The following is a 21,421-nucleotide window of genomic DNA, read 5'->3' as shown; positions in this document are numbered from 1 at the left end:
GGCGATGACATGAGCCTGGACGCAAAATACTAAATATAAGGGTCGTACATGGTCAGCGCTCAGTCTAGATCATTAAGTAAAGAGTGTTAAAGGTAGGGATGAATATAAGCTGAAGAGGCTCAAGAGTAATGGCGTTTTCATTTTTTGGGACTTCAGTTGATCCAAATAAGAGTTTTATGCAAAGACGTCTTTAATGTGAATATAGTTTAATAGTTGTCTTGGAACAGAGTACGGCCTGAGGGGAGAGCTTGAGGGCAGTGGCGTCTTCACGATCGTTTGGGCTTCAGCTGATACAATGCAGGAGCTTTATGCAAACAAACTCAATATGAAATCAACTGTCAGGTTGTCCAGGCTTGGTTTATTAGTATATGCTCACAGAGCAGAGTATGGCCGTGATGCTGCTACAACACTAGGTGAGTTACATAAAGACCGATACTGATTCATTGACGGATGAGAATATTACCTATACCAGCTTTAGTGGCTATAGCCTAAGAGATCATCAGTATTTTACTCTAGTCTTCTTCTTATCCGTATAACAAAATAAAAGTATGAGACTTCAGATCGCAATACACCATCAAACCCAACTCACCTGAGCACTTTAGACACCAGATCTAACACCACTCTTTGTAGTAATGGCAAAGGACAGTGATATTTCACAACAGACTCAATTAATGAATAAAAAATTATAGAGCTTCATCATAAATGGTTTGGGCTTCTATTAAATATTTTCGCCATCAGTAGGCTGCTGTTGATTATAGCACATGATTGGCTTCCCACCGAGTCATACTGCCCACCTACAGTGCTGTAGCTACAAGACCCTAACACTTCAACAGCTCCCCTCCAAACAACACCACAACATCATCACCAACAATCGCAATGGCTCCCGTGATACCATACACATACATACAATGTCCATGCTCCGATAACTCTCCCCCCGATCAACAAACTCCTCAAACTCCAACCTCAGCCTCCGCCGAACACACCTTTGACCCCACCGATCCTCGCTCAAACTACAGCCTCTACCCTCTCGAATACCTCCTCTACTGCGAAGACTGCCAGCAGATCCGATGTCCGAGATGCGTCAACGAAGAAGTCGTCACATACTACTGCCCCAATTGTCTTTTTGAGGTTCCAAGCAGTAACTTGCGGAGCGAGGGTAACAGGTAAACACCAACCAAGACACGAAAAGAAACGAAAAAAGCCTGACAATGAATACCCGTCGATAGATGTACTCGAAGCTGTTACCAATGTCCCGTATGCATCGGTCCTACTCAGGTCATGGCCTTGGCCCCTACCGAACAAACACAACCAGGCGCCGACCCTTCAGCCCACGGGAACAGCAGATTCGCGCTGTACTGCCAGTACTGCAACTGGACGTCCACCGAGATAGGCATCGACTTTGACCGACCGAGCGGCATATTCACACAGCTCTCCAAGGTCAACAACGGTGGCCAGCCCAGGCTCACGGCTAGAGAGTTCAAGGAGCGACGCAAGGATAACCCAGATGAGCCTCCGCCAGCCGACAAAGACGTCGATGCGGAGCTTCAGTACGCCAATCTCAAGTCATTCTACCAGGCACAACTCGCCGACACCAACGCTTCCGGCGTGCCTTCGCTCAATGATAACCTCGGATATGGCTCGCCTGCTGCGTTGACGCGGATCATGGCCATGTACACCGGTCATGGGCACTCCCGCAAGCGTAACGGTCCTTCAGACGTGATGCGTGAGGCTCTTTCAACAGAAGAGGGTCTAAAGGTGGCCGATCTGGATGATTCCGCTCAGATCAAAAAACTGCACCAAGAGGGGTTAGATGCGACTGCTACCATTGAGCAAAACCTTTTGCAAGCAGATGTTCAGAGATTCCAGGATGGTCTACGTCCTATACCATACCTCCTCCGAACGAAGCGATCCAAGCGATGCTCTATATGCAGACACATCATCTCCAAGCCCGAGAACAAGGTCACGTCCACACGGTTCAAGATCAAGCTCGTGGCCAAGTCGTACATACCAACCATCACAATCCGACCCCTCAACCCCACCGCCGGGCCTGTTCCTACCACACAGCGTCCCCAAATCCAACATGAGCTGCCTCTCAAGCCTCTTACTCCTCACCACTACATCATAACCTTCAAGAACCCCCTGTTCGACGGCATCAAGGTTACACTTGCCACACCAAACAGCACACCTGGTAGGTTCTCGAGTAAGGTCACCATTCTGTGTCCGCAGTTCGAGATCGACGCCAACACGGACATGTGGGACGACGCCCTGAAAGACGACGACAGAGACAAAAAGCGCAAGGGTGAGGAGAGCAGCGGTCAACCTGAAGCCGGCAAGATCTGGGAGCGAGGGCGTAACTGGGTCAGCATCATTCTGGAAGTGGTGCCTACTTCGCTACGACTTGACGACAAGGTCAAGGATAAGAGCCCCATCAAGGAGGACGAAGACATTCTCGAGATACCCATGTTTGTGAGGATGGAGTGGGAGGCAGACTCCCAGCAAGATGTCGGTACAACATCAGCAAAGGAAAAGGAAGGCCAGGAGAAGCGAGAACTGGCTTATTGGTGTGTATTAGGAGTTGGCCGCATCGGTAGCGATTAAATCACATAGAAGCGCACATAGACATTCACGAGACACGTAAATCTAGATACCCAGATAGCGAACAAAGTCATGGACCGAAGAAGTGTTTAGGTTGTCTTGTCAAATCATACGCAGCTTGTACCATTTATCAAGCTACTTTCTTTAAAGACGCCAAGCCCCTTTTTTGACCAAACCAACCATGTTTAAAGAATAGCACTCCCAGCCCTTGGATTGATGTGAAGACATGTATTTTTTTCCTCGTACTACTAGTTCATCTCTGAAGTAGACGCACCGACTTAGTAGTCAGCGGGACCGCTCTGGGGGAACTCGAAGTTGACGTTGCGGCCTGTCAAGCGACGGTAGACCTCAGAGTAGGTGTCGAGGCGGTAGTCAACACCACCACGCTCCTTCTCGTCAAGGATGACCTTGAGGAGCTTGGAGCCGTCCTCCTTGGTGCGGACGCGCTTGCCGACGATCTCGACGGGGAAGGTGAGGTCCTCGAGGATGGCGTCGTGGACGGCGGTGAGAGTTCGCGAACGGGGTCGCTTCTGCTTCTGGTTGTTGCGAGAGCGGGCAGATCGCTTGGGGCGGGGCAAGATGCGGCGAGAGGCGAGGATCAGGACGTGGCGGTCAGAGAACTTCTTCTCGAGCTCACGGGTGAGGCTGTATATTGTTAGTTGTGTCTCAAATTTGGGAAAAGACAACTTACCGCTGCTGGACGCGGTGGAAGCCCTGCAGGGAAGGGACGGGGACAAAGATGACAATAGCCTTCTTGCCGTGGCCAACCTCGATCTAATCAAGATCCCAAGTCAGCATGCGAGCTCCAGGACGAAACCTTGGACCGCTTCCCGTCCTGTTCCACAGAAGTCAATGATACTCTGGCTGGGCACTGCCTCCCCGCCCCGACGACATGGGGATGTGCACAAGTGTTTTCCGTCTCGAATCATTTCTCGAAATATTACATCTTTGAAAATCTTCTCGACTGAAAGTGTGTGCCGCGGGTCGCGAGACGGTAGGAGTGGACGCTAGGTCAAGCCATTGCAAAAGGACAATTTTCTTGTGTGGGAACAGGATTTCTCGAAACGAGTACCTAGGTTTTTTTGGTTGTTCACGGTATTCTCACCTCACGAGCAGAGACGATCTGGAGAGGTCGGAGGGCGACCTTGAGATCGGAGGTGTTGGACTCGAGGTCGAAGAGAGCCTGGGCGATGCTCGTCTCGAGCTCGGAAGGGTTCTGCCTCGAGGGGCTGTTGGGAGCGATCTTGTTAAGGGCCTGGGCGCTCATTTTGACGGCTGGTTCGACTACGTGGATTGACGACGACGGAGTTGAGTGCTGTTGCGAGGGCCGTTGTAAATTTTGAGATGGTCGAGCGAGCGGGAGGAGTCGCTAAATTGGGGTTTTCAAACCCTGTGCGATTTGTGCGAGGTCCGTGCTCTTATCGGCAATCTGCAATCTGGCTGCCTGAGGTTTGACTCTGGTGGAGCTTGAAGCCATCGCTAAGTGGGGTCCTCCTTGAAAGGGAAATCCCATCACTTACACGGCATGTTTTATTTCATGGCTTGATACCAAGGTCATGAGGTAACTCGTAGCACAATGTCTTTCACATATTGCGTGATTTCAAAGCAACTCAACTTGGATCCAAGACATATGTCGTGCAACTGATGTAGGTCAACCATACCCAAGACAAATTCAACGGACATCTTCTCCGAAAGGTCCGACAACTCGTGATGCAATGCTTCTTTATAACAGATCGTCAAGAACATAACTTTGTCCAGTTCTAATGTTACACATTTAACCCTCACCGCCCTCGGGGTCCTCCTCATCTTCGTCACCGAGCTCCTTATCAACATCCCGCTGCACCTTTTCGCCTGTAGTGTCTCTTGTGAGCTCGGCCGCCTTCATACCGCCAGCCGTGAGCCACAAGAAGTGGTTTGTCTTGAACTGGTCGATCTGGTTAAAGAACATGTGGAACCTAGTATCCTGTTAGCGCCTTGTCCGACAACCATACGTCAATACTTACGAATTATCCTTCTCTTCCACACTAAAGATTCGGGTGTAGATCTGCTTGTCCTTGAAAGCCTGGATCTTATCATCGTACTTGTCAAAGTCAATTCCCTCCTTTCCAAGTGACTCAGTCGCCTTTCGGTTATAGTTGTGGAAAACGGGTCGCTCGAGCAAAAGTCCGAGACCAGGGGCCTTGGGGATGGCCATCTTCTGGTTCTGATAGCTCTCCTTGATACGCTCCATAGGGGTACCGCAACGGACGATCAGACTAGCCAAACCGACCATCTTACGAATCTGGTGCATCATGAAACTCTGTCCGTGAACCTTGAGGGACAGCCATTCCGTATCGTTGATAATGATGGGCTTGGGGTTGACAATGAACGACTTGATGTGTCGCTTTGCCGAGGCGTCAAAGAATGACTTTTGAACAGTGTAGTTGTGGAAGTTTCTTGTGCCGTTGTACATGTTGAGGGCCTCCTGAAGGCGCTCCAGGCGCTCAGTGCTAACACGGTATCGTCGCTTTGCAGCCATGTAAGCCGCCTTGATGTCGCGAAGGGCAAAGTCAATGGGGCCAAGCTCGCGGTTCTTGGGCTTGTGGCTCTCCAGAACAACGGTGCTTTGTTGGGCCTCAGGTTCAGTAGTCTGCTCAGTAGCCTCAGCAGGTGCTTCGGTGGCAGGCTTCTCTTCGCTCGGCTCGGCCTCGTCTGTCTCTCTTGCGGCCGCCTTTCGTGCAGCAATCTCTTCATCGTCGGTGACGTGAACCTTTTCCAAAACAGCGGCCCTGGTCTCGGGGTCTAATCGGGCAAGAATGGGCTTGATCTCCTTCTCTTCCACCTCGGTCCAGAAGTCCTTGACATCAGCCATTCTAGCAGTCAGTTCATCCTCGACACCGTGCTCCTTGGCCAATTCGACCAGCTTTCGGCCGAGGAAGGTCTCGGGGTGGGGAGGAAGAAGACAGTAGCTAGGCATGAGGTACTCGTACCATCTTGAGTCGCAAGTCTGGTAACAGCTAAAGGCGTTGTTGGTTCGCTGAAGACCCCAGATTCGGATCTGTTCTGGGAGCTCGGCGTTGATCTTGTCGACAATGTCCTCATCCTCGATAATGAGCTTCAAGCTGATGACGTTTCCAGCCGCATGCACACCCTTATCCGTTCGGGCGCATCGAACAAGACTCGACTTCTTGGGGTCATCGGCGTTGGCCTTGGAGATGGCGCCTGCAGCGACAAAGGCCTTGAACAGGTCGGCCTCGATGGTCTTTTCGTTGCCGTTGACCTGCATTCCCTTGTAGCCAGTGCCTGCGTATCCAATCATAACAGCAACCTTTCGCTTGGGTCGTCGTTCCTCGGCAGCAATCTCATCTTTGGAGAAGGGGTTGTTGCTCGATTCGCCATCCGCAGACTCGCCCTTCTTGTTCAGTTTGCGACGCTTAAACTCCTTGAACTCGTCGTTCTTCTTGCGCTTGTCGCCCTTTTCACGACTAGTATCTAGTTAGCACCGTTGGCGACTGCACTCAATCAATCAATTGAGAAGGAAACTTACCCCCACTCTCCTCGACCTTTCTCTGATCGTCCCTTGCCAGGCTTTCTGTGGTCATGGCGCGGGTTGCGACGGTTGCCGTTATCATTGTTCTGAGCGGCATTGGAGTCGCCTGACGGACGAGAGTCGTTGGTGCCACTCGTGGCAGTGCCTTCATTATCTGCCGCCATGTTTGCATCGGTTGCGACAAGTGTGTGGTAGTAGATGGGAAAGAAAAGTGTAGCTGTCGCGTTTGACACTTTTTTGGTGGAGGAGATTTTCGATGCGGGTGAGTGGGGCTTCCCGTTGAGGTCCCGGCGGGGGATCTCGTCATTCGTTTTGGAGCTACCCTGGATCTGTGTGTAAGTCTTCAATTTATATTGAGAAGGATGTGTTTTGCATGACTTATTTACTGTTGTCTCTCTCTAAGTCATTACTTGATAGGTAATAATCTAAATTTTAATCGTTTGTTGAGACTGTAGGGTGGAAGATCAGCTATGCTCTCTTTAAAGTTGAGTATTACACTTTATAAACGGATTTGAGTTGTTATGCAATGTACGGGTTACGTCGTCAGAGTCTTGATGGCTTATGTTGTGTATGGATGCAACTAGCTATTACTGGCTATTATCGGTATGTAGAGAGACTGTTTGTTTACGTCTTTGGAACGTGTACCCAATGGCTGTTTGTGATCTCTCCAGACATTGATAACCATAGCCTGGTAGAGCGATGGACAAAGACATCATATGGCAGACACAATTTCTGAAAATAACCAGGGGGAATACAAAGGTCGCAGTGAGTTGAGGTAGGAGACAAGCCACTGTTTTGCCTTTCACCGTTGCAAAAGTTTACAGGTTCTCACTATACTTAGAGGGCATCCATTGCAAGTATTTATTCGATTCCAAAATATCTATTGTACACAGACTCGCTCAACTAAATCGCTATCACGCTTCAACAATTCGTTTAGACAGAGCTTGTTCCATCATCAGAGGGAAGACCCTCCTCATCGCCAGGTTCCTGGTATGTGCCACCAGGCTGGGTAGCGCCTCGGGTACGCTCCTCAATGATATTGCTCTGGTCAATGGCATCCTTCTCGTCGCGCTCTATCATCTGGTTAGTGGTGTTCGATAAAAGGCATGAAGGCTGTCTTACCAAGCTGAACATCAGTGTCAGCCTGCTCGGCGTTGATAGGGTCCTCAACTCGATCGGAGTCGGCTTGGACAGCAATGGGCTGGTCCTTCTCGCCAGGTCGAGAAACGTAGGAGTTGTCCTCGTAAGAGGCAGAGGGGGCGTTCTCAAGGTCAGACATGATGATTGTTTAGTGGTTTGGGAAGATGGTTGTGGTAAATGGTAGATGAGTGTTGATGGAGTTGTGATGAGGAACTTTTCTTTTCACTCGAAAAGAGCTCCCGTCTTATACATATCTGCTCTGCCCTTCAACTGTCATGTTTGTTCTCATTGACTACAACAGTTCCGTCATTGCTTCTGTCGCAGCTCGATCTGTCCATGACGACATTGAACGATGGCCGATTCAATGAATCATCTTCCCAGGAACCAACAGCACAGCGGTCCTAGCCCAGCTGCAGGCACTTCCGACCCGATCTCTAGTGCCCCTGATCTCTCCCGTCAACCAGGGGCAATCTCCGATCCGAGAGTTAAATCGCATTCTATTCAGATCAGTCGCCGCGTGGCTGGGAGGATGTGATGCAAGTGGCAATACACCGACCGCGAAAGATTCGCGTTTCAGACATATTCGACGCGTTAAGTGGTCATTTCGTGATCTATTATCTGGTGGAGTTCGATCTTGGATGTCGTTAATGAGACAACGGCAGGACGATTGTGAGTCGTGTCAACGATCTATGATGCTGAGTTGCTACTAGTGTTGATATCAAGGTCAGTGCTTCCATGTGCTGAAGTCATTGTTACCAACCCAGTGAATGATACGGTAGGGAGGGATTAGCAGAAGAAGAAGCAAAAGAACAAGACATATTGTTCTGATACGATTGAATCACGAATGATGCAGTAGTAAACTACTATTAAAAGAGAGAGAAAAAAAACCTTCCTTAAGATAGGTAGTTAAAGGTAAGAAATAAAAGATATAGCTTAAAGACCTATCACAGCAAGTCGACAAGGTCAATAAGCTAGAGTTGCAATAGGGGCAAAGCATCTGTAATTAGGGTGCAGCTTAAAGTGATTTCCTAGGTTCTACACATAATATGTCAAAGGCAGATTATTAAAAGAAGGTTCGGTAGGTTCTTATGCAAGGAGTAACCTGTGATAAATACATTTGATGGTTTATATAACGTTAAAAAAAAGAGGTTGCCTTGTACCAATAGTCATAATGTAGGGCATAAACGCAACCTTATTCTCGCATAATATAAAATCGCTGTAAGGCCTCCTTAACAGCCTATATCCCCCTCTTCCTTCTTCTAACGTAACTGAAGAAATCTCGAAAAACCGACCCTCTACTCTGAAAGTCAGTAAAACATTCCTAACAGTTAAGTTATCTACTTACTGTCAGTTAGCTTGCTGAGCTTATTACCTTGATCCCTGTTGCTGATACCTACACTAGCCAAGACAAGATGCCGAGGAGACTGAGCCTCCACAGGTGGTACCCTGCCTACTACCACTGTGATAAACACATATATATATATGAATTGCCATTTTTCACTGCAATTTTAACCCATCCCCAAGCCGCCTGTGATGGAGGCCTCACAGTCATTCAGCTTATGCTTCTAACCTCACTTAGTTAATATTTAGTGGTTGGTACAACGTTAATAACAATATTACCTTTGGCTGTTAGTTGACATCATTTGTGAATAAGAGAGAAAGGATGATAAGCATAGCAAGATTTTGCAAAAAGGCAAAAAAGAAACTGATGAGACTGGGACTCGAACCCAGGAGGATTGCTCCACCAGGAAATTGGTGTTAAGGTTAACCTTAACCTGGCGCCATAACCAACTCGGCCATCTCACCGAATTTATTGATAGAGCAACAAGCGCCAAGTTTAGTATAGACACGCTTGACTCACAACATTTTGTTGGAGATCGAATTGATATGCATGTCAGATATCTCGAAATATGTCTTTGAGAGGTTGCAGTTGTCATCGTTCGCTAATCTGACTGTATCATCCATCACCCGTCACATTCTTAGACGGTCGATCCAAGCACCAGGTACTCACTCACCCTGCTCATCTTACAAGTCAGCATCTCGTCACGTTAACAACACACCCCGCCCAAACAATGAACCGGAAAAGGTATCATCTAGATATGAAAATTCTGACCAAAAAATGATCAACTTGTTGTCAATGCCTTCTAGTTGCATGACGGCGCCCGTCGTCTATGTTCCGCGTCTCAGCAGTCGAATCACAGGCCTTGATAGGACAGGATATTTGCTTTGCTCGATTTCACCACACCGACATAGAATGTCGCAAGACTGAGTACATGCCAGATAGGGGTTACCAGGGAGGCCGTCAGTGGTCTTGGGGCCTGAAAATACTCTCCTACTTGTTCAGGACAACTACAAAAGTCTCCGAAGGAAGATCGCTATATCATGATACGATAGTGATTGGTTATGATGCGCTGTCACACGTGTCGTTTCTGAGTTTGTCGTACAAGGCTAGAAGGCCCAGTAGAAGGCTGAAGGATACTGGACGATACTACGACAACGCGCTTACGGAGTCAGTACAGAAGGGTTCTGAGTTGGCACGGGCTTATATGTGATGATGTGCTTAGGAAGTCAAGTGAACAATGCTTAAGTAATTTGGTGGTTGGTACAACTTTAAACAAAATATGCCTTCAATGCTTAAGTAATAGCATATTGGGTGCTTCACTTGGTCATGCTAGTAAAAGGTGAGCTAAAGACCCAATGCCGAGGCACGCTCTCCCTTGACGTGAGTAATTGCTTGTCAAGTGTTTCTCAGGTTTAATAAGCCAATGATCCGATTCGGATATCGGAATGGCAAAAGATTCATGACAAAGCTACTTGTGAGTACAGTGGCCATAGTAAAATCACATCATCCCGAGGGGCAAATTCCACAGCATAAACTCCAAAGCTAGATGGTGTCAAAACTCCAGACCAATGCCTGGAGATGTCTAACGTTGTGGCTGTATGTGGCGCATACCTCGGCCCAGAACCTCATGATGCGAAAATAGGCTGTCCGAGAAAACTCGACGTAAAAAGAGGAGACTTGAAGTGGAATTTTCAACGATGGAGTCTTTTTATGTAACAGAGATGAGGATACGGTGGCACTCGAGGGCCCATATTCTTTTCCATCTACCGACAACTAACGTCAGTACTGCTACACCATAAGCGATACTGCAAGTAAACATAAAGTGGATTGACTTCACGATAAAAGATGATTTGACTGGGTAGTGAGAGAACATCTCCTCGCTATCGTCAGTTGAGGGTCTCAGGATTCAGAGAAAAGGGTTCAGAATGCCCCATCGGTGCCCCGTTCTCGTGCATGACTTGTAGAGCCCAGACGCGAATAGCGTCAAGTCCCCTAATAGGGTTTTGAGAGGTCGTCAAGAAGTCCCTAGAAGGAGCTTGTTGTCAATATTAAAGTCGATATTAGTCAATCTGATAAAAACTTTAAGTGGCAAATGTCACCATTTTGCATCTCTAAGCAGAGCCGCCATCCAACTCTGTTGGCTGACCGACTGCCGTTTTCTGTACGGTAGATCCACCGTTTGCACTGAGCAGCCCCCAGGTCATCCGCCCGATCGGTTGCTGATAACGCCATCCAAGTCTCAAAATTCGAAAGAGTTTCTTGTGAAATGATTGGACAGAAGACGCCTCAGGGCTCAAATCGGTGCGGACATGGAAGCTGATGACTGGTGGGGTTGCACTGGACGTGGCTGCATACCTCAGCAGGTATTTGTGCTGTAGTGGTGTTGATGTATGTACTTGGAGCTGAAGTAGCGATACAAGACAGGAATCTGGACATTGATTATGGAAGCCATCAGGATATGCTGTGCTGTGTTGATTGCTGTCTAGCGATATGTAAGGACTGTACCTGTTTTGAATCGGCATGCTCTACGGAGTATATGTGAACCCCGTTCATTCCCCCGCCATTTCCATACAAGGCTTGGGTAGTACCAGAGACCAAGTTTATCATTTCCATTCGGAAAAGAGGGTCCCTCCCCGACGACCCGAACTTACCCTTTTCTCTCTCACAAAGGTTGGGTTGGATTGCTTTGCCTCTGCCAAACGTCACATCCTCTCCCACTTACACCTTGACACCCCAAACCTACGTGTTGTAGATTTGATATCCATTCGCTATCACAAAACATCCAGGACCACCCTCGGAGACAAAAGAACAAATCACCGCCAATTTCACCTCCTTCCGTAATCCAATTAGCGTCCAAAGTCCAAGGGCCACCTGTTGTTGCACTGTTTCAAGTGGACCTTGACATAGCGCTTCAAGACTCAGCACGCCATCCGCCAGTCACTTTGCCTCAGATTAGATCCTCCAAGCCTCCCCAGACTCTGACTCTCAACCCCGACTGTCCGGTTATTCTTCCCTGGATGCAGACTGGGCGTTGCGATATCTAACCATATCATCGCGCAACTTTCAATTTCCCACCCCTGGGTCTTTGATAACCGTGCAGTCCATACATTACCTGCCTCTGCGCCATGGACACCTCTGCGCTCGTCAACAATGTTGGGGCCCCCTCCGACTCTGTTGCAGCCTCAACTCTATCTTTAAACCATACGTCTACTCATTCTATCTCCGAGTCAACAAAACAAAACCATGCTCCTGTTTCTTCGGCGGCACCCGATACAACGTCACCTATCCCCTCTACCACCAACGGTGACTCTTTGAAAGTCACCGACTCCGACCTCGACTCCGAGCTTGACGACAGCTCACAGCAACAACCCTCTAAGAACAACTGCGACCGACAAAGATCCGATCAAGAAATAAATCCACGACTCGTCAAGATGCCTTCCGACCTTGTTGGCAAGACTGTCAGTCCGTTCCTCAAGGAGCATATCCCCGGCCTCTACGCACCCTTTGGCAAAGCATCGATGCCTCTATCTCCTCCGCCCACCAATGATACAACTGTCGTTCGAAAGAAGGACCCCAATAGCAAGTTCTGTTACCGTCACCGACCCGATTCAAAATGCCGGCGTGCAGCTGATGAGTCCAAGATGGGCTTTATCCAAAGTGTAAGTGCTTCTGCTCGGCGAGCTCATTGATAGCCTCTGCCGATCGCCTGCTAACATTCACGGATAGGAACTAAACAGTCTATCTTCTGCCGATCAGGAGGCCATCACTCACGTTTGGTCTCTATTCTCAGCTGCTCCGGCAAAACATCGTGACTTGATGCTACAGGGAATTATCACACAATGCTGCTTTCCGCAGCTCTCTACAGTATCACGCGAAGTCCAGGAGCAGCTCAAAATTGATTTCCTTGCTGCACTACCTACCGAACTCTCCTACAAGATTCTATCCTACCTCGACACAGTATCTCTCTGCAAAGCCGCCCAAGTCAGCCGTCGATGGCGAAGCCTTGCCGATGACGATGTGGTCTGGCATCGAATGTGCGAACAACATATTGACCGTAAATGCACAAAATGCGGCTGGGGTCTGCCCTTGCTCGAAAAGAAAAAACTTCAGGCGTGGAGCCGCCATCAACAAAACCACCGACAACCGAATGCCGCCGACGTGGTTGAGATCGACGACGAGGCTGAGACACAACTTGGCGAATCACGAAAACGCCAGGCCACCGACGACGAACACGAGGATTGCGATCGATCTTTCAAGCGCTCCAGAGCGGATCCCGGAAGCAAGTCGCGACAACAGCTTGAAGCAGAGCGCAAGTTCCGACCGTGGAAGGATGTATACCGCGATCGCTTCAAGGTGGGGTACAACTGGAAGACAGGCCGTTGCTCTATCAAGACCTTCAAGGGTCACGAAAATGGCGTGACATGCCTCCAGTTTGACGATAATATCCTTGCGACTGGCTCTTACGATACGACCATCAAGATCTGGAATATTGAGACTGGAGAAGTCATGCGCACGCTACGAGGCCACACATCAGCAGTTCGTACTCTTCAATTCGACGATTCCAAGTTGATCAGTGGAAGTTTCGACAAGACCATCAAGGTGTGGAATTGGCAGACAGGAGAGTGCTTGAATACACTTCAATGCCATAATGAGGGTGTGCTGTCAATCCACTACGATGGCTGTACCGTGGCATCAGGCTCCATCGATAAGACAATCAAGGTGTCTAGCTTCAAGACCAAAGAAACATTTTGTCTCCGAGGCCATACTGACTGGGTCAACCATGTACGCATGGATTCACCCTCTCGTGTTGTCTTTTCTGCATCCGATGATCTCTCGGTCAAACTCTGGGATATCGAGACCAGGCAATGCATCAAGACATTCCTTGGTCATGTTGGCCAGGTCCAGCAAGTTCTTTTGATGCCTGCGGATTTTGAGCCCGATGAGGTGCCCAGTTTGGACAACACTGATACCGTCTCAGTATGCAGTGGCCGAAGCAACACTCCTCCTGCAGAGCCCTCGGAACAAACTGTGGATGCTCGAGCGTCATATGGCTCGGGGTTCACCTCCAATCCCGACCGACCCCTTCCCCCACGCTATATGCTCACTGGCGGACTTGACAACACTGTTCGCCTGTGGGACACTGTCAATGGAAAATGCATCCGCAGTATGTTTGGCCACGTTGAAGGCATTTGGGGGCTCGTTGGTGATACTCTCCGTGTTGTCACTGGCGCTAATGACTCCATGACCAAGATCTGGGAGCCTCGCTCTGGAAAATGTGAGCGTAGCTTCACTGGCCACGCTGGTCCTGTCACTTGTGTCGGTCTCAGCGACAGCCGTATGGCAAGTGGTAGCGAAGACGGCGAGGTCCGCATATACAGCTTTGAGGGCGAACGTGTTGAAGAACGCGGCACCCCTTCATGAACACAGACCATGGACACGTAGTCCAACGATGACGAACTGCTTTTTTAAAATATTTACCATGTCCCAAGATACCAAACAGCGTTGGCATATGAGGAACATGTGTCATTGTTTTCATTTTCTCCTTGTACCGGTTTTAATTCTCAACATTTAAAACCGCGGGAGTCTTTAATTGCGACTACGAGTCGCCTTTTACGAATCTATTGCATTCAAGGGTGTTGAGGGGAACAAACAAGTCCTTGCTGATATAAGGGTCTTTGGAGTTATATGGGATGGTTTACTGGATGGCGCTTGGGATGGACCAACATACATTTAAAAGCGACAGAATGAATTGGTTGGATGAGTTGATATCGAATTCTTTTTCGATCAAATAAAACAAAAATACATTATCCAAATTGTCACTCGCTGCCTTCGTCATGTGAAATCTGGGTAAAGGGTCTCCTGCTCGCCCGAATACATTGCAACAATAAAATGCGGTATTGTCTGTATAACTAAGGGGCTTATGATGCTCTGGATACCGTAAGCATAGTCTACAATTCCTTCGTATGTGATTCTCTTTTACTACAATCCGATATTGATGCTTGGGATTAGGAAATGAATGAGTGTGTCGTCGGGTTTGATGATGGATCGTGAGATGATGCCTATTGCCTCACAAGATACAGCATCACTGCTGATTAGAATTCCGATGCTAGTCAATGAATAATGATGTAAACAGATTCATCAAGGGGCTGTTATTGTCTCCCCAAAATTACATGCGTATGCGTAGCTATTGTAAACCCCCTACCAACTAATTGTTCACGAAACTCCCCCTCTCCGTCTGTAAAGATTAGTGCATCTCCCCGAAATCTTTCATCGTCCAACGCGTCTAGCCGTTTGATTTCCCGCCCTCGATCATTCCCCTTCTCTTTGGCCCTTCTCCGCTGGTGCTAGTGAGGTGTGTGTGATGCAGTGTAAACTGCAAACAACGTTCAATGCATCATTGCACTCAAAGGCACTGAACAAACTACAATGATTGATTCTCTCAGGGGGCATTTCAGATCATAAAAGAGGTTTTATCGCATGGTCTCTTCTTCCACTGCAGCAGAGTCTTTTCTTCCTTTTGGTATACTTCCTGGCATTGCGCTGTGAGTTTTCACTCTTCAACACTCTGGAGTTAAAAAAGTTGACGATATCTTCTTGCCAGGCTATTCAATTCATCATGTGCAAGCCGGTGCGCTACGTTTATCCTCGCTGCGGTCATCCCATCGTCCAAGACAAATATGTCTGGTCCGTTGAGCGCTGCCCCTTTGCGCAGTGCACCAGCAGAGATTGTTGGATTTCCAATAATATTCGCAAGGATCTGATCGAGGACACACCATGGCCTTTTGACAATCTCACCGAGCCTTGTCCCCTGTTCCATGAGCGGGATGATTCCGAGACTGCTACTCTGGCTGCTTCCTCTAGCGATGGTGATCGAACCTCTAGCTATGAAACGTGCGACCAAGGCTATTCAACATGCGACCAAGACTCCTCTTCCTATGTAACGTGCGACCAAGGCTATTCGACAGGCGACCAAGACTCTTCCTGCTACGAGACATGCCTCGAATTTATTCTTTCTGAGCGCTCTACACCGCAGCCTGAGGGGATGGATGAGGAGGAATTGGATCGCATGATCAATGATATTCTTCTTCAGGAGGGATTGCCTGCTGAAACGAGCGGCGAGGAAGTTCTTTACACGAACGAGGACATCTTTCAATTCGATGAAGACTCTTGTCCCCCAGTCGACCAGTTTCTCCTAGACGAAGATGAACCGCATTACTTCGACACAGGCCTCCCACAGGAAATGCCCTTCACCAACGATCAACTCACCTACTATAACGACGTCGTTTATCAGACAGGTGGCGAGCTCCCCTTTGCTAGCATAGATGATCAAATCGAATGGGAGCGAGTTCGGGCTGTGGAAGAGCCTCTCGAGCAGAATCTTTTTGGACAGGATTTGGACATGGAGTGGCGCTTCGACGAATGGTTTTAATGAAACGACTTGGGTGATTGGTGAAATGGATATTGGAATGGGAACATGGGCACTATAGGCGAATGGGTTATAATGATAATGATAATGGGTTTGGGTTTGGGTTTTGGGTCGGGGACATTGGCGGGCGTTGGAGGGGATCTTGATTTCTAATTGCTTTGGTGGTGAATTGACTTTTGGGTTATAGTTCGTGCTTTGTGTTTATACTTGGGCTCTATGTCATTCATCACATTGCTGACTTCGATCGAGGACAGACTCGAGTCGTGAATACATGTCCACTTAACTCGTACCATCAAAGGCCTCACAACTTCGAACGCTTCCTGTTTAAATGGATTTCAATTAGGGCTAGCAATCATAAAAATACACAACAGCCGGTCATCAATAACAAATGAGATCCAATCCCAATCAAACACACCAACATCCTTCTTTGCGTGTCCTGCACCTTTTACAACTTCTTCGATTCAGTCTTATAAGCTTTCCTCCGCGTCATCCATGGCATTAAACGATCGTCATTTCATAACAGGGTATCGCCAGAAAGAATATTCCTCCCAGTCGACTCTGCTTATAGTTCATCCTTGCGCTGGAAGTTCTCCTTGACGGCTTCGGTAGCACCGCTAGCAGCGTTGCCAACACGGTCGCCAACAGATGAGGCAGCTTGGTTGGCTTGGCTCCTGAGGCTTTCGGCGTTGGCAGCAGCGGTAGCGTAAGCTGCTTGGAATCGAGACAGAACGCTATCAGTGAAAGAGGGCTCCTTGCCGCTGATGAGCTCAGACACAAGGCCGCTCACTGCTTCGTACTGCTTCATGGCCTCGGCAGAGGCGGTGATGGCCGATGCCGCAGCGGCTTCAGAGGCAACCGAGGCCTTGTCAGCAGCAGCGTCAGTGGCCTTGGAGGCGTAGGAGCCTGCATCACCCCAGACGTGCTCGTACCAAGCAATTTGTGTTGGCTCACCATAGACCTGGCCGCTGATTTGCTCAATAACGCTGTTCCAAGAGTCACCAATAGCCAGGCCAGCGCTGGAGATTTGCTCGTTGGCTGCATCGACGACAGAAGAAACAGTGTCGTCCACAGCCTGGACTACAGACTTGACAGTGTCATCGGCAGCCGAGTAGACAGATCCAGCCGCATCGGCAGCAGCTTGAGCAGCTGAAGCAGCCGACTCACGAGCCACAGAAGCAGCAGAAGAGGCAGATCCAGCAAGATCGGTGGGAGTGGGGGTGGCAGTCAAAGAAGAGAGAGCAGATGATGCACCAGCCAGGAAGCTAGAGTATCGGTCCTGGGCCATACCAAGACCAGCGTAGTAGTTGAGCTTGGCCTGCTCGTAGTACTTCTCAGGGGCCGAGGAAGGAGTGGGTGTAGCAAGTCCTGCGACGATGAGAGCACTTTGATACTGGACCTCAGCCCAAAGACGGCCTTCATTCAGTCTCTGGGACGCAATAGACTCAATGCGCTCCCAGTCGAGCCAGGTGGGGACGGTAGTGGTGGCAGGCACTTGCGCAGCAGCGGTTGTAGCAGCAGACTTGGCCTTGTTCAACTGGTCGCCAGCAGCGGAGACTGCGCGATCGTAAGAGCCAGAGACAGAAGACAGGAGCTGCTCATGAACTGGCTTGGGGGTTCCGTAAATCTGAGCAGACACGACAGAGAGGGCGCTCGAATACTGTTCAGAAGCACGAGACACGGCGTTCGAGTACACGGACTGGGCAGCGTCTGTGGCGCTGGCGATCGCATCCGTATCGACGTAATCATCGAGGACAATCTGTCGGTGGGGGACCTCCTGAGCTGCGGCGCCGAAGAAAGCAGGCTTGACATGCTCATACTGGTCAGACAGAGGGGTCTCGTCGCGGTGCATCACAGGGTCCTCCTCAATCTCGACGAGTGGCTCCTTGCCATCAGCCGCAAGGGGCTCTTCACTACCATTGCTGACTATCGAAAAGGGGTCACCGATAAGCGCTTCAGATGCTTCCGAGGCAAGGGGGTTCGACATACTGCTGTCTTCAGACTCTGGGACACTGGTGGCTGAATCAATCACTTCGGAGAGTTCGCTTGAAGCTTCTTCGCTGACGGCGGTGGCGGATGCGGACAATGTTGAAGATAGCGACTCAACAGTCTCTGAGGCCTTGTGGGCGACGCTGGAGGCGTCGCTGGCGATGGATTCGGCGCTGTTTGATACGGCCTCGGTAGCCTTTTCGATCACGTTAGGTTCGTCGACAATGGACGAGGCGCTTGAGCTAGCAGCTTCGGCAACTTGGGAGGCTTCCTCCACGACGGGCTCAGCATTGACTGATCCCCAGAAGGATTCCCAGCTTTCTTCTTCGACCTCTTCGACCTCGGGGGTAGATTCTTCTACAACTTCTGAGAGGCTGGAAGCTGCGCTGTCTTCCTGAGCAGGGGTCTTTTCGTCAGCTTCCTTTGCTGCAATAGCTTGCTCAGCAGCAAGCTTCATGGCGTCGCTATCAAAGTTGTCTGATGTGTCTCCGGCAGTGACCTTCCAGCGAGCAACCTCCTTAAGCCGAGCCAATTCCTTGGCAGCGACAGAGGCGATTTCCATGCCCTCATCTTCGACTCGTGCGGCGGCATCCTGAGCCTCGAGAAGGCCAGGGTGGGTGACAACCAATTGCTTGAGCTGCTCGGTCCACTCGTTGAGGGTAGCCTTGAGCTCATGGTACTTGGCCCAGTCCTTGTAGGTGATTCCGTCAGTCCATGCCCACCTCATACCGATCTGCTGCAGGGCGAGGTTTCTAGTCTCATCCAGCACTTGGAAGTGAACATCGGCAACGGTGACAACAGTTTCCTGGAGCTCCTGGTCATATGTTTGGCGCCATTGTCGGATAGCCTGTGCCTTTTGCTTGATGGTCTTACCGGAAGCTCGCACAGCGGAAACGATTTCGGCATCTGCGTCATCTCCCTTGGATCCGGCGAGAGCTGAGATCTTGCTTCGCAGACCCTTGAGTTCCTTATCAATTGTGGCCTCAAGCTCTTTGAAAAGCTGCTTGCCATTAGTATTGACCTTTTCCTGAATCACACGCTTAGCGATGTCGCCAACGCGCTCTTCCAAGTCAGTAGCGCCCTCATCGGCCTGTGTGGCAAACTTGGTTTGCCAAGTATCCAGGTCCTGAGCCACCATCTCCCTGGCCTTGCGTCGATTTGCGCTCTCATTCTCGCTGGCAGGAGGGGCCTGGACGGGGTTGATGTACTCCTGAGATGGCTCAACCACGGGTTCGGGGCTCTCGGTGGCAGCAGGGGCTTGCGAGGAGGATTTGACAGGCTCGACAGAAGCAACGGATGTGGTGCTCTGGGTAGGCTTCTGGAAGGAAGAAGCGGTTGCTCCGGTCACGTAGCTGAATGTGTTAGAACAAAAACACTCAAAAGGCAAGGAGGGATATCTTACCTCGCAGCATAGTTCTCGGCAGACTTGGACTTGTTCTTGTAACGTCCCAAGCGCTCACCAATGCGGACGAGTTGTGGCTCAACGCTCTGAGCATAGACTGATCGAATGTGGGGCCAGACGTTGCTGTCGAGGAAAGTATAAGTCTTGTTGTAGGTCCAGTAAGCGGTAGGAAGTGCAGTGGTCTTGGTAAAGTCGGAGGCTACGTCGTAGCCCCGAACAGCGTACGGGTGAACGTAGGCATAGCCTGGCTGCAGATATTCGTAGTAGACTTGTAACCCGTTGGTACGAGCGATGTCGTAGTATGGGCCGAGCTTCTCGCCAGCTTTGTTCACATGGGGTCCGACAGACTGGTCATAATGCGTACGTGCAAGCGTCTGGTACTTGGCGAGCTGCGGCTGTCCGTTCTTCTCCCATTGAGCCAGAGTGTGCGCCCGCGCCTTCTCGGCCCAAGGAGCTCCATACTGAACAGCATACGCACGAGTGGGCTGCCAGACCTTGCTCTCAACGGTGTCGTAGTAAGGGCGGGCAAGCTCGACGTATGGTGCTGCGTATTGATCGTAGTACGGTTGAACTTGGGGTTGCACAGTGTTCTTGATTTGGAAGTAAGGTTTGCAGATGGATGGAGAGGTCTCGTTACACTCCTCGAGTGATGAGGGGCATCGGAAAAGGACAGTGAGGATGGCGGCCCATGTCGCGAGTCTAAGATAAGTGGTCAGCTTGGGTCGAAGTAGAAACATTGGTATCTCGATGCGCTGACAGCTGCAAGGATCGTGAAAAGCAGCCAGATAGCAGCAATACAGCGCAATGACGCGCACAGAACATACCTAGCTACGACATTGAAAGTCCAGACCAAAATACTTCTTCTCTGCTTGATTGGCCTTCTGCGGCCAGCAATAGGCTTTCCATTGGATTTGCCGTTCATGTGGCCGTTGCCATTCATGATCGAGCCGCCGGACTCGGCCATGATGACGAGCTAACTAGACGCGCACTGCGGAGAAGGATTGATGAAAGACGTTGAGGACGATAGCCGAGTGGGCAAGCGAAGGATGGCAGTAATCTCAGCAACAATGTGCGCGAGAAGATGCACCGGAACAAATGTGTCCTCTGAAGTGAACAAATGGCCTTTGACGAGGAATCAGGTCAGTTCGGGGTTATAGAGAAATTTCGGCCTGTGAAAGTTTTGGAGGCTTCGGATTCACTGGCTTGGCTTACCGATGGTGCGCTACGATGCGGTAGTAGCAGGGGTCGTGCGGTGCTAATAGTGCAGTATTAAGCAAGCGAAAGAGAAGGAGGTCTTCTGCGACACGCTCGAGACAGAAGCGAGACGGCGAATAAAGCGACCGAAGACAGTATGAAGCTCTTGGCTTTTGATGATGATCAAGAGGAAATCAAAAATCAAAATAGAGGAGAAGGAGATTAAAGTCACTGATTGACGTCGTTTACAGCTGCCTTGCCTTGATCTGGAATCGCCAGTCCGAGGTTAGTAGGCTGTTAGCACGTACATCACTTCTGTGAAGTGGTGTCATCCAGTACGCCATGTCCCTATTTCTCCACCAAGTTCAGCCGGCAGCAGATAAGCTACGCTCAGCCATTTGCATCCTTTACTGCAGCTTCGAAACAGTTTGCATGGTTGCGACGTCATTAAGAACCGTCCAAGCTTGCTTTACCCCGGGCCCTCTTTGATGTCGCAGACCAGACATTTCGCCATGATTGGTTCGTCTGGGCCAAAGTCAAACATAATACGTCAGGGAGGCTTATGAGAGGAGTCAATAATGGTTCTCTATCGTTAACTAGCTTTGCCAAGAACAAGAAATAGTGTAGACTAAGCTTATATGAGAGGCTTGTCTGGATGTTTTTGACAGCTTCTGGGCTTGAGTCTGCTGCAGTGACATGCTGAATGATGGGACAAAGGTATAGCCGACACCATTCCCATGTGATAGCGTCGCTGTTCATTTGAAGACACCCCTAAATAGTAACGCCAGCTACCCTGAACGGTTAATT

The 21,421-nt window shown here is 49.7% G+C and overlaps 7 protein-coding genes across 7 annotated transcripts; 3 read left to right on the top strand and 4 right to left on the bottom strand.

The window, feature by feature from the left end:
* Window positions 1-876: 876 nt before the first annotated feature.
* Window positions 877-2,598, top strand: FPSE_01665 (uncharacterized protein; the record flags this gene model as incomplete). The annotated part of the gene is made up of 2 exons (XM_009254785.1): window positions 877-1,163; window positions 1,227-2,598. The coding sequence occupies 2 exons, from the start codon at window positions 877-879 to the stop codon at window positions 2,596-2,598; spliced, it is 1,659 nt and encodes a 552-aa protein (XP_009253060.1).
* A 275-nt stretch (window positions 2,599-2,873) lies between these two features.
* On the bottom strand, window positions 2,874-3,862 carry FPSE_01666 (uncharacterized protein; the record flags this gene model as incomplete). Its single annotated transcript, XM_009254786.1, has 3 exons — window positions 2,874-3,240; window positions 3,287-3,369; window positions 3,701-3,862. 3 exons carry the CDS (start codon window positions 3,860-3,862, stop codon window positions 2,874-2,876), a joined length of 612 nt encoding a protein of 203 aa, XP_009253061.1.
* Window positions 3,863-4,369: 507 nt separating this feature from the next.
* On the bottom strand, window positions 4,370-6,288 carry FPSE_01667 (uncharacterized protein; the record flags this gene model as incomplete). Its single annotated transcript, XM_009254787.1, has 3 exons — window positions 4,370-4,550; window positions 4,599-6,059; window positions 6,122-6,288. The coding sequence occupies 3 exons, from the start codon at window positions 6,286-6,288 to the stop codon at window positions 4,370-4,372; spliced, it is 1,809 nt and encodes a 602-aa protein (XP_009253062.1).
* A 769-nt stretch (window positions 6,289-7,057) lies between these two features.
* Window positions 7,058-7,403, bottom strand: FPSE_01668 (uncharacterized protein; the record flags this gene model as incomplete). Its single annotated transcript, XM_009254788.1, has 2 exons — window positions 7,058-7,197; window positions 7,247-7,403. The coding sequence occupies 2 exons, from the start codon at window positions 7,401-7,403 to the stop codon at window positions 7,058-7,060; spliced, it is 297 nt and encodes a 98-aa protein (XP_009253063.1).
* A 4,328-nt stretch (window positions 7,404-11,731) lies between these two features.
* On the top strand, window positions 11,732-14,027 carry FPSE_01669 (uncharacterized protein; the record flags this gene model as incomplete). Its single annotated transcript, XM_009254789.1, has 2 exons — window positions 11,732-12,265; window positions 12,333-14,027. 2 exons carry the CDS (start codon window positions 11,732-11,734, stop codon window positions 14,025-14,027), a joined length of 2,229 nt encoding a protein of 742 aa, XP_009253064.1.
* A 1,195-nt stretch (window positions 14,028-15,222) lies between these two features.
* FPSE_01670 (uncharacterized protein) lies at window positions 15,223-16,035 on the top strand (the record flags this gene model as incomplete). The annotated part of the gene is made up of 1 exon (XM_009254790.1): window positions 15,223-16,035. The coding sequence occupies one exon, from the start codon at window positions 15,223-15,225 to the stop codon at window positions 16,033-16,035; it is 813 nt and encodes a 270-aa protein (XP_009253065.1).
* A 559-nt stretch (window positions 16,036-16,594) lies between these two features.
* On the bottom strand, window positions 16,595-20,384 carry FPSE_01671 (uncharacterized protein; the record flags this gene model as incomplete). Its single annotated transcript, XM_009254791.1, has 3 exons — window positions 16,595-19,370; window positions 19,421-20,119; window positions 20,245-20,384. The coding sequence occupies 3 exons, from the start codon at window positions 20,382-20,384 to the stop codon at window positions 16,595-16,597; spliced, it is 3,615 nt and encodes a 1,204-aa protein (XP_009253066.1).
* Window positions 20,385-21,421: the final 1,037 nt, after the last annotated feature.

The sequence above is a fragment of the Fusarium pseudograminearum genome, chromosome 4 (genome assembly GCF_000303195.2).
Source record: "Fusarium pseudograminearum CS3096 chromosome 4, whole genome shotgun sequence".
Taxonomy (NCBI): domain Eukaryota; kingdom Fungi; phylum Ascomycota; class Sordariomycetes; order Hypocreales; family Nectriaceae; genus Fusarium; species Fusarium pseudograminearum.
This window is presented reverse-complemented; position numbering and strand designations above follow the sequence as displayed.